Genomic DNA, 18,883 nt, shown 5'->3' with positions numbered 1-18,883 from the left:
AATTACGTTACGCAATTTTTATTAAATTAAATTAATTAAACAAGCCCGTTGGCGAAGTTTGCAGTGACACTGCTTTCTGCTCCGGGGGTTGTGCGTTGTATATATAAAATAAATGACATTTGCCAGGCCTGAAATAAATTGTTTTAAAATGGTAATTAAAACTAAAAACTCCTGAGTAAAGTCTTCCAAAGTATCCGGAACGTTGGGCATCTACAAAACCCAATAAACCACAACAAAATCCAAAAAAAGTTGTTTTATTATAATGAGTGAAATTTGCGTAAACATTAGAAATCAATATGATAGTTAAGTATTTAAAGGATCTCCTTACACGGTGTTCGAGGACGTTAGTCGCGTACGGTCTACGAATGTGGTGATTACATTATTTTCACGTATCAACTATTCTACATAATAAATTACTCTGGCACAATTTCGCAATATCATTCTGAATAACTGATTGTTTGTGGTGTGGGCCGATTTGGACTTGTTTTAACGACATCTGATTTGTATACAATGATCATTGTTTCGTTCTGTGTGAGCTACGAATGACTCCAAGCTTAATCGGAGAACACAACATTATCTGAACTTCATATTGACTTGACGCTGATGTGTACATCAGAGTATAAATATTCTATGTCGCACTTGACATGCTTTAAACATAAATGATTTTCTATGAGAGCTATTTAAATAAGGTGAGTTGATTTAATTACTGCTTTGACGCGTTTCCTGCTTATATAAATAAAACCGTGAAGGTAAGTGAAGTAATAAAATGAAAACTTTAATTTATAGCGCATCTAAGTTATTGCCTTTAATATGCTAGATGCTGTATTTTGTAGGTTTTATGATTATGTTTTTGTTTGTATATATATATTTTTATTGTTGGTATATATATATTTCTTTGGATTTTTTACGGTGTGGTTACGGCATTAAGAATATAGCCACCCCCTCTCTTCCCGCGGGTGTTGTCAAAGACGACTAGGGGGAACACAGTTCCACTACCATCTTGGAACTAAAAAAGCCGACCGATGGCGGTATAATCATCCAACTGCTAATCTTGAAATACACAAGCCGAAGACGGGCAGCAGCGTCTTCGAGGTGACTATGGACAAAACACGTGAGTCTACTGCATTTTTGGCGCGAAATTGTGGAGGTCTATGTCCAGCAGTGGGCTGTATTAGGCTGAGGTGTGAGCTTATATTTGTTTGGTAGGAGTCTTAAGTAGAATAACATAATTACTGCAAAAATTTAAGAAAGAAGAAGAAGATCAGTTCCAATTTAATTCGTTCATATTTACACCTAATATGAAGAGCATTGTAGCTAATGAAACAATGTTTTCTAACTATACCATTAAAATACGGAGGGGGAAAACGATATCTTCCAATCTGGAAACCGTATTTAGACAAATTATTTGCTCGCAAACGAAAAAAACCGACTACAATTACATCGACAAGTAATACAACGTAGGTAGACGAAAAAATAGTCAAGTATATACGTGTTATCAAAGATTACTCAAAAAGTTGTAATCAGATCTCGATGAAATTTAAATGTGACCACATGATAAACATCGGCTTTCGATTAAATCAAAAATCATCAAAATGGGTATACCCAGTAAAAAGTTATGCCATATAATACAACGTAGATCGACGAAAAAATAGTCAAGTAAAAACGCATTATCTATATTATACATATAATAAAATTCTAGGAAAGTCAAAACTGTACACTGAATATTTTTTTAAAGAATACTTGGGGTGTGATCTGCAATCGATACCGAAGCCAAAAATATAGTTTTTACAATATTTGTCTATTTGTCTGTATGTATGTCCGGGATAAACTCAAAAAGTACTGCATGGATTTACTTTAAATTTGGCACGAATATTATTAAGAAGTCGGGTCAACATATAAGCTACATATTATCACGCTATCACCTACGGGGAACTAGCAGTGAACCTTTATTTCTTCAACGCTTTCTCTAACAACGTGTAATCTAACAACGCATATTTGAATGTTGTTGTTATTATGTTAATAACCATGCTATAAGCTAGCTTCACACTATAAATAAAGACATTCTGTAGTATATTTAGTATTAGCATTGCACCCGTGCGAAGCCGGGGCGGGTCGCTAGTTAGATATAACTCGAAAAGTACCGGTCCACCCGGTCAAACGTTTTGAAGTATAATAAAAAAAAAAATACAGTCGAGTTGAGAAACTCCTCTTTTTTGGAATCGGTTAAAAAGAAGTTGACACTTAGAGACGAGTTGAAAAACGACTTTAGACGCGTACAGTGATTTTATGTTATACTAAACATAACTAGCCATATACTATTAATATAATTATGTACATGATAACGGAGATGATATTAAAGATTAAACTGTTTACTTACAGTATACCACATGTAGAGGTTACACACATACTATTGCGTCTTTTTCCTAGGTATTTGAAGATCCACAATACTTTATTACGTTACTTATTGAAGTAGGTACATTTTTATAAGCTCACCAAATTGGTTCAAGTAAATGAATAGTAGTTTGCAGTATTTTACTTTCAATCATTAATCTTTAACTTGTAATAACTAAAGTAAAGTATATATCACTTCAGCCTGCTACAGTCCACTGCTGGACATAGGCCTCCACAAGTTCGCGCCAAAAATGGCACGAAATCACATGTTTTGCCCATAGTCACCACGCTGGGCAGGCGGGTTGGTGACCGCAGGGCTGGCTTTGTCGCACCGAAGACGCTGCTGCCCGTCTTCGGCCTGAGTACTTCAAAGGCAGCAGTTGGATGGCTAACATCGGTCGGCTTTTTAAGTTCCAAGGTGGTAGTGGAGCTGTGAACGGAAGAGAGGAGGTGGCTATATTCTAACTACCGTAACCACACAGCGGTATATGTAAATACTTTATTTTAGATAGCTAGCAGCATTTCGCCGTTAAGTTATTCTTTTCCTCCGGGTGAAAATTGAACAACCCAACAACAGTATGGACCTTAGGCAATGGAATGAAGAGTTAAATCCTTTGAATTGTTGCATTACTTCACATGTTTTTTCTACGGACAAATAATATTTATTTGTCGGCACTTGCGCAATTGACAAGGAATTTATAAACAACAGATGCACCGAGCACGTCATCTAGCACATCGTTCGATAGTCACCTACCCTCACTCACATTATATTGCTTGAGTTATTCTGATGTGTATAAAACGATCGGTGCAACCGCGGCTAAGGCAGTCTTGGCTTGTTGGCTCTGGCTTGGCACGGTGTACTTGTTGTATCCTGCTAGTAGCTTAACCTAGACTCTTTTAATAATTAATTTGTGCAAACGAATTTATTGTTACATAACGATCTATAATTTGGCTAGGCAGGGTGGACAATTCAGCAGCAGTGAAGGTGAGCGTTGATGCGCATCTCAAGTCCTAGGCACTGCTCTGAGTTACTCCCTCTGCCACACGATGGACTCGGTACCCGCACGGTGAATCCATCAATGCTAAGAAGTTAGTCTCCGCCCTGTTAACTAATAACTATCCCGCGTTCGTGCTGCGTTACCTTTCTGTTAAGTGAATCCTGTTTCATGATAAATTGGTGATATCATAAATTGTTTACTTGGGCCAACATTGACCACTGAAGCCAACAGTAGAACGAGTACTCAGAGACGATGAGCGAGAGAAATCTACCTTCATCCGACATATTCATATATTGATAACACTATTTTTTGGTTATAAGCGTTTATCTTAGGTTCTTGTGTTGTTAAAAAAAAATAGGTAACAAGCGTATTAAATAAAACTATTATTTTATATTTGTTTTTGTTAGCAAACGAAAAAAAAATCGACTTCAGTTACATCGACAAGTAATACAACATAAAGTAGGCGAAAAATATTAACAAATGCATTAGTCGCAACTACAATTTTCGAAGATTGCCCTCGATTTCTCTGGTTTCCTTATCATGATACCAATTTTGGGATATTTCCTTTCCAACAAAAAAAGAATCAGCCAAATCGGCTCATAAACGACAAAGTTATCCGCGAACACACATAAAAATATGTACGGTCGAATTGAGAGGACTCCTCCTTTTTTGATGTCGGCTAAAAATATTAATCACTTCGACGTGAGTCATGGGGCAAATATTCGTAGTTTTTAAAAAAATATAGCACAACTTTCTATCTATATTCTATGTGACATCCATGATTAACACGTATCTATTATTGATCCATACACATGTCAAAGTCATTAATCGCTAAAGATATAAAATGTGTTAAAGAAATAAATGTAAATACGTACACTCGAAATACATTAACCTCTTTCTAAGATAGTTAAACAATTTTATTAGGTAGCGTGTTTAGTTTTTAAACCGAGCAAGCCATGTCGGTTTTGGTTATAGATAGGTACCCCAATATTTAAGTTTTCGGAATAAAAAATCACTTACGTGTTCTTGTTTATACATTCTTAATAATATGCCAGTATAAAAATATTGCTTCATGTGTTAGCATGTGCATTTAATGTTATGATATTTATATCAGTAGTAATTGTACGTATATTTATGTAAATTAGATACGATGTGTAATAAATTAATAATGTAAAGGAATGATTGTTTATACCTATTGATTTCAGCACTTTCAGCTATGAATACTCTTTATGATTATGTTATGATAGCAATTTACTTTTATCTTCTACTATATAGTTTTAAGTTAATAAATGTAAAATATTTTGCATATATGAATATTTACACACACAAACACTTTTGACACAAAGAAAATTGTTTGACGGTACTTGTTTAGATAGTTTTCTTTTACTTATTTAAATCTGTATACCACCTGTCCATCTGAAAAGCAATATCCCTTTCATTATCAGGTTGTCTGGAAGAGATTGCTTTTTAGCAATAAGATCGCCTGGTTGTACAAATTGTTACTATAATTGCTTGTAATTTTAATTTTGTTCTTTATTTAAATGTGCTATAAAGTATGTTATTATTATATTATTATAAGAGGAACTAAAGACTTATAAATTGAATAAGTGTATAATGAACAAAAGTTTTCACTCCCACACTGGAAAGTAAACGCAGAAGTTTATTAAGTAAGATTTCGAATATTGTCATTCGTCAAGTATGTAGGACGATCCCAGATAACCTTATTAACACAGCCAGATAGTGAGGAGCTAAACATCTACTTAATTACCCGCTCTGGTGTGATTTAATCATTCTGTAATATGCACTGACTCAGGCAAAGCGCACGATTAATATGCATTGAATAATGTGCTTGCATTATGTATGTGACGCACGTGCCCCTTAGTTACGAGATTTATTTTGACAAAGCCTTGTATTTTGTAGTGTATCTCTATAAAAAGAAATATTAAATGTATAATAAAAAATAATGTGATTAAGACTATTTCGTACATATTAGTTTGCGTTTTTTAACATGTTTTTACTAACTGTTAGTTGCTTCCACAACTGCGTCGTATGTCAATCATGTGACAATTATGGTTTTGTTTAATTTTTTATTGACGCAGTTAAAATCATTTACGTACTTTTACTTTAACGTTTATTATTAGGGGTGTAATCAAACAGTAAGTATGATCGTAGATCCTGAGATAAATGTCGGTCGTTGAAATATTGAAAATTTTACTAACGGTTCTAATAACTAATCTTGAACTCCGAGCTGATAATTATAATTTCGGTGTACGGATAAATCTGGAATAAATTTTATTTTATTTATTATATTATTTATTCTTAATGTACACCGAAATACAGACACATATAAAGAAAGATACAATACAAGATGTACAAAGGCGATCTTATCGCTAAATAGCGATTTTTTCCAGATAACCTTTGGGTACTGGACACGATACAGTAGCAGCGGTTAGAGGTGTGCACAAATTAAGGAGCAAAAATCAATAATAAATAGATACTACGATATGATAGACTTACATAATTATTAAAAAACAAAAAAAAACATATAAATAAGTAAATATTTTAGTACCTATATAAAATATAGTACACATATACACACACATACATAAATACATACATACACATACATAAATATATACATACACATACATAGATACATTGAGTCATATTTATTTATTTATTTATTTATTTATTTATTTATTTATTCTTAATGTACACCAAAATACAGACACATATAAAGAAAGATACAATACAAGATGTACAAAGGCGATCTTATCGCTAAATAGCGATTTCTTCCAGATAACCTTTGGGAACTGGACACGATACAGTAGCAGCGGTTAGAAGTGTGCACAAATTAAGGAGGAAAAATCAATAATAAATAGATAAAAACTACGATATGATACTTACATAATTATAAAAAAAAAAAAAAAAAAAAAAAAAAAAACATATAAATAAGTAAATATTTTAGTGTATACTATATAAAATACATATACACGCACATAGACATACATACACACATACATACATACACATATAAAAATATATACATATATACACACACACACATAAATATATATATATATGTACACTTAAAGTAAACTACAAATCGCGACAGTTATGACTTAATGAGCGACATATAATGCTTTTTAAGGCGTTGCTTGAAGCAAGCTTGTGTTGGAGCTTGTTTTATTGAGAGCGGAAGAGAGTTCCACAGACGGGCAGCATTAATAGTAAATGAATTGGAGTAGAAGGAGGTAGAATGGGGAGGAATTTTCAGAAGCAAATTGGATTCAGATCTAAGGGACCGCTCATGGGAATCGCAAAGAAACGTAAACCGTTCTTTAAGGTAATGAGGGGCATTAGGATTAAAAAGAACACAGTAGAGTAGAGTAAGTACATGGGTATTCCTGCGAAGGCGAATTGGGAGCCACTTGAGTTTACTGCGAAAATCGGAGACGTGGTCATATTTGCGAAGACCAAATATGAACCTTATACAGAGATTTTGAAGGCGCTCAAGCTTATTTAGTTGCTCCTCTTTAAGATCCAGAAAACACGTATCTGCATAGTCAAGGATTGGTAAAAGTAGTGATTGTGCCAGCGCAATTTTGGTAGGCAAGGGAAGAAAGTACTGGAGTCGACGGAGTGAACCGACGGCTGCAAACAATTTCCGGCTTAGCTCAGTTAATTGAGGTGACCAAGAGAGATGACGATCGAAAGTTATTCCTAGATTTTTCACTTTATCACTGACGTTCAAAACAACTTTGTTGAAGAGTACAGGAGGTAAAAGTAACCAATCAATGCTACTGACTAGTTTTGGACTACCCACGATAATCACTTGAGACTTAGCAGGATTAACTTTTAACCCGTACGCGTTACTCCATGTAAAAATAAGGTCCAAGTCATTATTTAGTTGCTGGATACTCGTGGGTAGATCAGCCAGCTTAGAGTGAGTGTATATTTGAAGATCGTCTGCATACAGGTGATAGAGAGAAGATAAGTTGGTAGTTACTGAATTTATAAATAAAGAAAAAAGAAGAGGAGACAACACGCCACCTTGCGGTACGCCAGCAAATACGTTAGCCCAGTCAGAGAAAGTATCATGAACTTGCAAACGCTGCCGACGCCCATACAAGTAACTTTGAAACCAGTCAATTACTGGTGGAGATATGTTAAAGGAACCTAACACAGACAACAGTATATCGAAGTCCACAGTATTAAAGGCATTACTAAAATCAAGTAAAGCCAGAACCGTAAGTTTTCGATCGTCCATTGCGTGTCTGATGTCGTCAGAGATTTTGACAAGTGCTGTTACCGTGCTATGACCCCTCCGAAACCCGGATTGAAATGGATTTAGAAGATTGTTTAAGGAAAGAAATGATGTTAACTGTTGGTGAACAAGACGCTCTAGAACCTTGGACAAGAAAGGTAGGATAGATATTGGGCGGAAATCGGAGAAGTCAGATGGATTGGATTTCTTAGGTAAAGGAATAATATGGGCGTTTTTCCAACAGGAGGGAAAAGTACTAGATGCGAAGGAATAGTTGAAGATATGAGTTAAGGCAGGAACGATATAGTCAATGATAGGAAGGATCATTTTTCGGCTAATGGAGTCACAGCCCACAGCATTGGAGCTGACAGCAAGTACATGCTCTTTAACACCACACTCAGATAATTGACTAAAGTTAAAAGATGAAAACACAAAAGGAGTACGTAAGGCTGAAAGTTTGGTAATAGTATTAGATTTAGTGGTACTATCGATAGTACATGAGTTAGTAAAGTAACTGTTAAGGCCATTAATGTCAATAGAATTTGTAGGAATGGATTGCTTGAATTTGCCAACTCCGAGTGACTTGAGGAATTTCCATACCTTGGCACAGTCTGCTTCCTCGAGGACAGATTTATGGATATGGCGTCGTTGTGCGTCTCTACAAGCCATGTTGCAGCGATTTCGAACCTTCTTATACCTCTCCAAATTTTGTGAGTTCGGATCGGACTTGTACCTCGCTTTAGCCCTGTTTCTCTGCTCCTGCAAAGCTTTGATCTCGTCGGTCAGCCAAAGTCAGAGTCATACATATATTTACATAATAATATGCATAAAAAGCAATTACACACATATAAAATACATTAACAAATAATTATTTACTAAGATAATATACAAATAACATACAACTAAATGTTATTAACGAAAGAAATTTGTTATATATTATGAAATAATGACGAAGTTCTCGAAATATAACTAATTCGCTTTTCTTCACACTATATTAAATCTGTTTTAAAATTATAACAATATGTCAACAGTTATATTCTTTCCAACCGTACTAATTTTGTCAACCGCTAAAATAAAAAAAAAATTGTCTCAATTCGGTACAGTAATAAGATATTTTAAAAAGAGGCATGTGGGATGCGGACGTTCGTTCGTCAATTAATTTCATTAGCCCTAATGCTCCTAATAAAGAGCACAACATGTGTTTATTTCGACGTACACTCAGTGCCTTAGTTTTATTGCATCTTCTTAGAGCGGTTAGAAGATTTATTGAATGTAAACTATTTGTGTTACAGTTGTACTTAATTGTAATGTGTTCTACATTGAATCATCTCAGTAGGTATTAGTATGCGAGATTCGTGTATATCGATAAATCGTTTGCGACGCTATTATTGATTTAATTTTATTGAAACGTTTGAAGTTAGATGTTAGTGTGTTGTCTTACAGAAATAAGTACAACAAAAAAAATCCAGTTTAGTTAATTTAGTAGGCAGAGTAAATAATTTTGTACTATAACACACACACAAACACACTAACACACACACGCACACTCATATATATATATGAGTATATATATATGTGTGTATATATATTGGTTTACTCTGTATATTTACAGAAAAGGACTTAGATTAGTAAAATAGAGTTCATGGTTTTCAAATTTATTAAAAAGATCGATTTTTAAGAAAACTATTTGTTGTGTGAATAAAAATTATTGTGTAAGTAGACTAATGTTTTGTACTTACTGCTGAACATAGTTAAACTTTTAAAAACTTTTAAAATCCTATAGTTATTTACAAAAAAAAGGCAACAGATGGCAACCCTAGGAAAAATATTTAAAAAATATGTTACATATTCCCTAATGAAATAAATATCATGTTTATTTTGTTCTAGATGTCTCTCGTGGAGATAGCGTCGGATTCTGCAATGCGGGAAGAGAGAATACAAAACATTTATAAGTTTTGTACGCCTCCGCACTTGGTACATACTTTTACTGTTTATGTTAGCATAACTTTTACATTACGTTTTTGTCTAAGGTAAATAAATAAAAGTTATATCATTTAAATGATTTGGGAATGAATTTTACTTAAACGCTTTGTTTTAAGGATAAGTATTTCAAACTTTCAATTGTGCTTTTCTCTACTATCAAATATTTTGGTCGAAATGGGGCATTTCAATTATGTTTGTTTTCTTTCTAAAATAGTTGTAAATTTAAAATGATTATTAGAGCCATATATTTGACGAACAAGCACACAGCTCACTTCAGCCTATCGCAGTCCACTGCTGGACGCCTTCTGCCTCCACAAGTCCGCGCCAAAAATGGCGTGAACTCATATGTGTTGCCCATAGTCACCACGCTGGGTAGGCGGGTTGGTGATCGCAGGGCTGGCTTTGTAGCACCGAAGACGCTGCTGCCCGTCTTCAGCCTGTGTATTTTAAAGCCAGAATTTGAATGGTTATCCAACCACCGGTCGGATTTTTAAGTTCCAAGGTAGTAGTGGGATTATGTTCCTTCCCTTAGTCAACTCTTATGACACCCACGGGAAGAGAAGGGGTGGCTATATTCTTTAGTGCCTTAGCCACACAGCAAAAATTAGATTAAAAGTTAGTATTATTTATTTCATTATAACATTTCTGAATTATCAATTTCATCTTTATTTCAATAGCTCACAATACCGGTCCAAAGTCTCGAAGCTTAATTTCTTTAGCCCGTAAGATGATATCATTCATTTACAAATGGTGGCATTTATACTAAATCTTCCTTTGCCGTCGTCAATAAACCGCCTATCGCATTGTATTGTAATTGGGGAGGTTTTGAAGGTCTTGAGTTACGGACTTATCGAATTACCAAGAAAATAATTGAGAAATCATTAAACAAAAGACAAACAAAATAAGTATTTACCTACTTCTACGAATGTGTTTTGTTCGTTTCAGATAGAGTTTTGGGCGTGCATGAATCAGACAATTCAAGGTATGTTATTGTATGAGGTTTGACAAATTATTACGTTAAGGTTAAAGTCTAAATTTGAATCATGATATGTTTTAAGATGATGTCGATTGCTAGGCATAGTTGTTTCAAAATTACTTAAAAGTTTTTATTTTGAAAAGAAATGGTGAATAAAGTAATAAAAGAACATCTCTTCGTCTAAGTACTTTTAGGCTAATCAAGATACATTTTTAAATTAATTGAGATTTAATTTATAAAACTAACGATTTTATTTATTTATTTTTTAATCTTAATTTTCTGTTCAACGAGATAAATTCAATTTGAACCTATCGTGTCGAACATTGAATTACATCTGTCAAATTATTTACGAGTATTTTTAAAGAAATGGTATCAGAATAATAGAATGTGACTAATTTACAGAAGTGGTATCAGGATCAAGTTGGTGGGGGCGGGCGTGCTGCACATTAGGACACTCGCCACGCTGTCGACACGCGTGCGCAACTGCGGCCGATGCGACGGCTTTGACGGAACCTTGTCGTCGCTCCGACGAAATCGCTTTCTTCGACTGCGTGCAACGGCAACAGGAAGCGCAGTGGTGTTGTTGTAAGTTTTCATATACCTAATGGATTTACACTCTGACATTGTGATATCGATTTAGATTAATGTAGGTAATATTAATAGTCGAAATTAGTTAACAAGATTTAATTGAGGTAGTCAGAACAACAAAAAATATTTTGTTCAAAATCTGAAGCAGCCTGATTGGGGGAGTACCTCAATCTTACAGAAAATCGTAGTCAAAAATATTGCTGTTGTAAATAAGGTAGCCAGAGTTCCTGGTGAGATTTTGGTAAGGTTGGCAACACGCATGTGACGTATCTGGTGTTGCAGAAATCTAAAGACTATGGTTATCGCTTAGCATCATCATCAGACGGACCTTATGTTTGTCTTTCACTCAAGTTGTATAAAAAAGATAATTTGATTTACTCTGAGGTTCTACTATTTCGAAGGATAAATAAAATATTGTTGCAACCTAATTTAAAGTTTATGTCGAACTAAACATTACAGCTCTAATGCAGTCCAGTTTTTTATAGATAAAATATAAAGAGGAAACATAATTTGTTTTTATACTGATAATCATAATTTTTTCAGCGCAAACCCAGTCATTAAGTTGTCACGAAGCCTGTCAACGTGCAGTATGGCGAGTCGGTCAAACACGAGCCGACAGTGGTGCCAGGGAGAGGGCGATAGAAATGTGTGAGCAGTCGCCTCCTCTACTCCACTGTATGAAGGAACTTACAGGCTCCACTGTGCATACTGATACTTCTAAGTGTAAGAATTTGTTACATCTTCTAAGATCACTATTGTAATCATTGAACTCTATCGGGAGTGCTTTTATCTCAAGTACCTAGGTTAAATTCAAACGCATTATTTTATAGCCGTGATAAAAGAAATGATATATTGTACTCAGAGGCCTAAACGTAAACCGACTATTTTGATCAAATCTCGGAACTTTGAATATACAACAAAGCTTTAACTTCACAAACAAATATTTAATATTGAATAAAATCCGAGTTTACTTTAATTTTTAGATTTGCCTTGTTGCCACGAATCCCCCAGTCAAGAATGTAGGAGCACCTGCGAATTAGTGCTCCGTAGAACAGGAGAATCTCAAGAGATAGCGGAGGCTCTATCGCAGGAGTGTGGGGCGCCCGCCATACACGACGGCATGTGGCAATGCTTCCTTAGAAAGGACGCGCCGCCTGAAACCAAAGATGTTATTCCTCATGATCTCGCTAAGCTTCATTGCTGTCAAAAGGTATGAAGATCACTCCTTCACCATGGATCAGTTCATCATTAATGGGCTCACAAATTTATTATTTTATACTTTTACTAGCGACCCGCTCCGGCTTCGCACGGGTATAAAATATAATTATAGCCTATGTCATTCACTGAAAAAATTGATTAAAATCGATCCAGTAGTTTTGATTTATTCATTACTTACTGCCCGTGGCTCGCACGCGTTAACTTTAGAGTAAAAGCCGGCCGGAACCGCTACGTACCGCAATTTTTAAATCTGTAATATCTTCGAAAATATTCATTTAAATCATATGCTGTTAAAGGCCACATAGATTTATATTAAATCAACAATGTATTTAAGGTATTTAATTAGATAAGGATTAATGCTGTATTGGTTAAAATCGCTTTGAAAATTAGCCATTATTTGTCGTAAAAATTAAATGACAAAAAAATGTTATTGTGGGATATCCATAAGAGATAGACATATATACTATAGCGGAGTTTTCTGTAGAACTTTTCAATGTGTACAATAATTTGTACATTATTTTGATAAATCTCGTAGGGTTCAGGCTGCGTTTGCAATGTAAGCGGAAAAATTGTAATTATTTACGACATCACAATAGAAACCTCAAAAATAACAGTATTTCTCCACTATTTAATGGATGTTATTACACATAAAAACCTTCCTCTTCAATCACTCTATATATTAAAAAAAACCACATCAAAATCCGTTGCGTAGTTTTAAAGATTTAAGCATACATAGGGACATAGGGACATAGGGACAGAGAAAGCGACTTTGTTTTATACTATGTAGTGATAGTCTTTTTTTTTATATAACTAGGTCGGCAAAGAAGTGTACGGCTTATCTTATGGTAAGCGATTACCGTAGCTTATAGACGTCTGCAACACCAAAAGTATCGCAAGCGTGTTGCCGACCCTATTCTCAATCCCCACAGGAACCCCCTAAATAGACCATAGATTTTTTTATATAAATGGTATAATTTATATTTTAGGGTGCAACCATTAATTGTAGAAGATTATGTTTCAATACGTTCAATAATGGCTGGCAGTTAAACTGGCAGAAGTTTTATACGGAGTGTCTTGGAGATCCTCAGGAAACGGAAATGGCAGAATGTATAGAAGAAGGTAAATTTGTTTCTTTCAAAAAATTTCTACTGTTTACTAACTTGGATAGTTTCTTTTAAATCGGGTTAGATTTTTTTGTATCATTCGTATTTTATACTTCTTCTTTTCCAGCTGATATGAACCTAATAGCGAAATCAGATTAACTTCCTTACCAAATGACAATAAAAATTTCCAAACTTTTTTGCTTTATGTTACCTAATAGGTTATTTTAGGTGGTTTTGGTAATTTTTAGCCGATTTTCCTAATTTGTTATTTAGTTAGCTGCTGGTTTTCGACAGGTCCCATTTCAATTTGATCGACATATGATGACTATATCATCATTTAATGACTTTTATTTGGTTTTCAGTGGAAGCACCCTGTTCACTTGGATGTGGAGGCCTAACATACTGTAGCCAGTTAAACAACAGACCGACAAGTCTGTTCCGATCCTGTTCATCACAAGCAGACCTTGACGCACATCTGGCTGTTGCAGAACAGAAGGGTAGTGGGTAAGTTAGAAATTAATATCTTGAAAAGCCTAAATTTAATTTAAGTATTATCTAATTATTGCACTGGTAATTTCAGGCATGTGACGGTTGCAGGAGTCCAATTACCATTGAAAAATTCTTCTCAATGTTCTGCCGACGTTTGGAAAAGTGTAGCATGCGCTTTACATGTTAAACCTTGTACTGCCAAAGTAAGTGATACCTATTATAGTTGTAGGTAGACTTGCGAATGTAAAGACTTCGGTTTAAAAGGAAATGACGAGGTAGATAGATAGAAACTGCATAGTAATCGAAAAATTGGGTACCACACAGTGTAATAAATGTTGAAGTTAAAATATTATCAATTTAAACATAAAATATTCCAATTTGAAGATTTTGTTAGGGTTTGTGAGCAAATCAAATGGTATTAAAATTGAGGTAGGGCATATCGTGATATATCATATATATAGATATATGCTGCTCAAAATCTGGAGAAGCCCGCCTGGTTCCTCAAACTTAAAGAAGATCACAGCTAAATAACACTGCTTTCAAGTAGTGTTCCTGAGGTGAGGCGGCCAGAGCTCCTGGGTAGGGTTGAGAGTAAGATCGGCAATGCGCTTGCGATGCTTTTGGTGTTGAAGGCGTCTATGGGCCACGATAAACGCTTACCATTAGGGGGGATGCACGCTTGTTTGCCGTCCTTAAAGTCTAAAAATTATTTAAGAGTATTTAGTACTCATTAAATATGTATTATACACATATCTGTAAAAGGTGTAAATAAAGTTGAAGGTCAGCGCTCAAGATGCGTGATAAGTGTTCTCCGCCTGGTCGCCAGGGCCACAGCAGCCTGCTGTGCGCGGAGGACTGCCGGCGGCTGGTGTCGTCGTGCGTGGAGTGGTCGCGCGCGCCGCTGTCGGCCGCGGCGCTGTGCGCGCGCCTGGCGCCGCGGGACCCCGCCGCGCCCTGCGTCTCCCTGCAGGACTATATGACGCCCAGTTAGAAGATTATTTAGTTACACTCTTTGAACACTATGAGTAATTATGATTCAAAGCGATTTTTTAACTTACACTAGTTGCAATAGGCGGATTTATCGCATCATGGATTTCTCCCAGGCAACTTTATTTATATGCCTTTTTATGTGCCTCGGAGAGCACGTTAGGCCGTCGGTCCCGGTTGTTATCATGTACACCTGATAGCGATCGTTACTCATAGTAGGGAATATATCCGCCAACCCGCATTGGAGCAGCGTGGTGGATTAAGCTCTGATCCTTCTCCTACATGGGGAAAGAGGCCTATGCCCAGTAGTGGGATATTACAGGCTGAAGCGTAACTTTATTTATTTCGTAGTTATTAGATGATGTGTGGTCAGTACAACTGTTGACTAACATATATAGGATTAAAGAATATTTATTTTCTCATTGAAAACACAAATACAAAAATTGTCCAGCAGTTCACTGATACATTACGATTTGTTTTACACTGTACAACGAATTTCTATCACCAAACATTTTACATACTAAAATTAAACCATTCCTCAACTTAAATGCATTATTATCTACCATTATCTATCTTGCATTCTAAATAACAAAAATTTGTCCATTATCTTCGACTTTGGGTACCCTCAACATTTATTTGAAAATTTTTATAGGAATTCAAATTCAATCTTATTATTTACTTATTTATTTATTTAACAATTTATGTACACTAGGATAGCAAAAGGAAATAGCTCTTATCAACAATGTTGGTACAAAGGTACTACTTATCCCATGATGGAATCTTTTCCAGTAGTCCTGCTACAGGAAACTTATAAAACAGTCGCAAAATTAACGTGTACAATCTAAACATATAGATAATATAAATACATAATTATACAATATATAAATGCACACATACATAAGTATGTATACACACGTAGATATAAATAATACGATACTTATACTTATACATACACGCATACACATATACGATACATAATATAATACATACGATAATATATTCCAATACGCATAAGGACACTTAATTGAATTGATTTTAGACTAGGATTGATTACTAAAGGTAGAATTTTCTCACTCTTTTCTTAAATAGCGATAGTATTTTGCAATCGCGAATTTCATATGGTATGGAATTCCAAAGTATAACGGAATGTACAGTAAAGGAGTAAGAATAAAAATCGGTACGGTGGGTGGGCATCTGAAGAAGAGAACGTTTAAGAGATCTACATGGAGAATCATCATCGTCAGAGAAAGAAAAGCGGTCCCGTAGATATGAAGGAGAACGAGGATTAAAAAGAGTCTTAAAGGAAACAAAGTATTCTAAAATTTCTACGATGGCGGATAGTTAGCCATTGAAGCTGCTTACGAAAGTGACTTACATGATCATATTTTTTTAAGCCGAAAATGAAACGCACGCATAAATTTTGTAGTCGCTCAAGCCTGTTAAGTGATTCTTCGGTGGCATCTAAACAATCACTTGTTGTGACATCGGCGTAATCAATGATCGGATGTATGAGAGTTTGCACAAGAGAAACTTTAGTCTTGAAGGGTAAAATTTTTTGTAGTGCTTTTAGAGTATGGAGCGAAAAGTATACCTTACGATTGATCTCATTGATATAAGCATTCCAGTTAAGATTGGAGTCAAAAACAACACCTAAGTTCTTTGCCGAGTCGGAAAAAGTAATAGGAACGCCGTCGACGGTAATAGGGGGTAGTTCAGCTATATCAAGTCGAGAGCGAATGCGTTTACTACCTATGATTAATGCTTTAGTCTTTCCCGGGTTAACAGTAAGACCGAAACTATCAGCCCATTCAGTAATACGCCTTAGATCATCATTGATGGAGATAATAGCAGACGCGACATCATGTAACTTACAATGGCGATATATTTGCAGATCGTCAAGTCAATAAAAACTGAAAAAAGAAGAGGGGAAAGTACGCCACCTTGGGGAACTCCCACAGTAAGGTTGCACCAGTTGGAATACGAAGTATTTACTTGAACACGCTGTGAACAATTCCGAAGATAAGATTCAAACCACGCTAACGCGGATAAAGAAGTATTAATAGATTTTAGTACGCCACGAAGAATGTCGAAGTCGATAGAATTGAAAGCATTACTAAAATCAATAAGTATAAGGATTGTAAGCGATTTATTCTCCATGGCTAAGCGAATATCATCAGTTACGTCGATAAGAGCCGAAGTTGTGCTATGGCCTGGACGAAAGCCAGATTGATATGAATCGAGAAGATCATTAGAGTATAAAAAGAAAGAGAACTACTTGCGGACAATGCATTCAAAAACTTTAGAGAGAGTAGGCAATATGGAAATAGGTCGGAAATTAGAAAAGAGCTAAAGAAGAAGGATTGGTAACTTTAGGCAAAGGAATATTCGTTTGTTTCCAGGCTTTCGGAAAGGAACTTGTGGTAAGAGAGTAGTTAAAAATATGGTTAAGAATCGGTAATAAGAATGGAAGAATCAGCGTAATCATTTTCAAAACTAACTTGTCATTGCCAGCGGCCTGCGATGAAATTGAAAGGACTGCAGTTTTAATATCTGAATCAGTGATATATTAGGTGTAAAGGAGAATGGAGTATTGGGTAATGGTAATTCTGATAAATATTTTAGAGTGCCTTTTTTGACGTTCGAACACAGTCTCGTAGGAGAATGGGAAAAAAAAATTGTTGAGAGCATCTAAGTCAAAATCGCTAGGTGAAAGGATAGGTGATTTACCGATACCCACAGACTTAAGAAATTTCCACACGTTTGCAGTACTTCTATTTTGGAGAGAAGAGTGATAATATTGACGTTTGGCGGCACGACAAAGACGTTTGCATCGATTACGCAGAGTTTTGAATTTTTGGAGATTACTTACCTTACCTTGATAACTAGTCAGTGTCTTTTAGCTATAGTGATGGTTGTTCTGTTAGCCAACCGGCTAAACGACGTTTAGAAGATTGGTTGAATGGTGTGAGGCTCGATGAAAGGAGTAGTTGTACATTTCAACAACACTTTTAATGGCTGCAAAATGTAATTGAAGTTAGTGGATGCAGTTTTGTAAATATTAATGTAGACTTTGGTTTTATTTAGTGAATTATCAAATTTAGCGTTCACGATATATTTATTTTCAGGCACTGAGCCACCACTATTGTCCGCGTTAGAACAGGTGACGTCACCATGCGCCGGTTCGCCGTGCAACTCCACTCAAGTGTGTGTTATCAACAGGAACTGTCTTCAAGGAGGCGCGTGCTCCAGATACACTTGCGTCGATGGCTGTCCGTTAGGTAGAGGAGATATTGTATTGAATTTCGGTAATTAATTAGTAGAATAATAAGAATTTGTTATATAATTATATCAAAATTTCAGTTATTCTGGGGTAAAAAGTACTTAGCATCCTATTCGTAGAATGGACACAAAAATTAGCCAAGTTTCAAAAATATTCATTTAATATTTTCGCTGTGATACGGACAAGATGTAGAAAGATTGACAGAAAAAATAGAAAATGTTCTAAAAAATCTTCTATGTACAGAATTAGACCCATTCCAGTTTTATTAATGTACTTACTGATTTTTAAAATAAAAAAGCTTGTTAAAACTTTGTTACAGGTGATGGAAGTACATATGTGGTACCGATGGGATCCTGGGTTCGTGTTCCTATGCCTTGCGCTTCGCAAAAGGTCTGCATTAAAATATGTCGCTGCGGCAATCGAGTGCTATCACAATGTCAGCCATTACCGAACGTAGCCTTGGATAATTGCCGTCTTCATGACAAAGTTGTCAAACATGGTTAGTGAGGAAAATGTTAGCTTTCAAATTCGATTAAAATAGTTTTAGCACAGAAATATTTATACTAATAATATGAATTTAATACTGAATTAGGTATCAATTAA

At 35.4% G+C, this 18,883-nt stretch overlaps 1 protein-coding gene across 1 annotated transcript in view; it reads left to right on the top strand.

The window, feature by feature from the left end:
• LOC123660285 (reversion-inducing cysteine-rich protein with Kazal motifs) overlaps positions 1-18,883 on the top strand; it is a 50,289-nt gene that overhangs the window by 27,666 nt on the left and 3,740 nt on the right. The window contains exons 4-14 of the mRNA XM_045595380.1: positions 9,544-9,630; positions 10,585-10,621; positions 11,018-11,200; positions 11,747-11,926; positions 12,187-12,413; positions 13,408-13,540; positions 13,887-14,028; positions 14,105-14,216; positions 14,840-14,999; positions 18,126-18,278; positions 18,600-18,779. Coding sequence (XP_045451336.1) covers positions 9,544-9,630; positions 10,585-10,621; positions 11,018-11,200; positions 11,747-11,926; positions 12,187-12,413; positions 13,408-13,540; positions 13,887-14,028; positions 14,105-14,216; positions 14,840-14,999; positions 18,126-18,278; positions 18,600-18,779 — 1,594 coding nt within the window. The remainder of the gene's footprint in view (positions 1-9,543; positions 9,631-10,584; positions 10,622-11,017; positions 11,201-11,746; positions 11,927-12,186; positions 12,414-13,407; positions 13,541-13,886; positions 14,029-14,104; positions 14,217-14,839; positions 15,000-18,125; positions 18,279-18,599; positions 18,780-18,883) is intronic.

The sequence above is a fragment of the Melitaea cinxia genome, chromosome 15 (genome assembly GCF_905220565.1).
Source record: "Melitaea cinxia chromosome 15, ilMelCinx1.1, whole genome shotgun sequence".
NCBI lineage: Eukaryota > Metazoa > Arthropoda > Insecta > Lepidoptera > Nymphalidae > Melitaea > Melitaea cinxia.
This window is presented reverse-complemented; position numbering and strand designations above follow the sequence as displayed.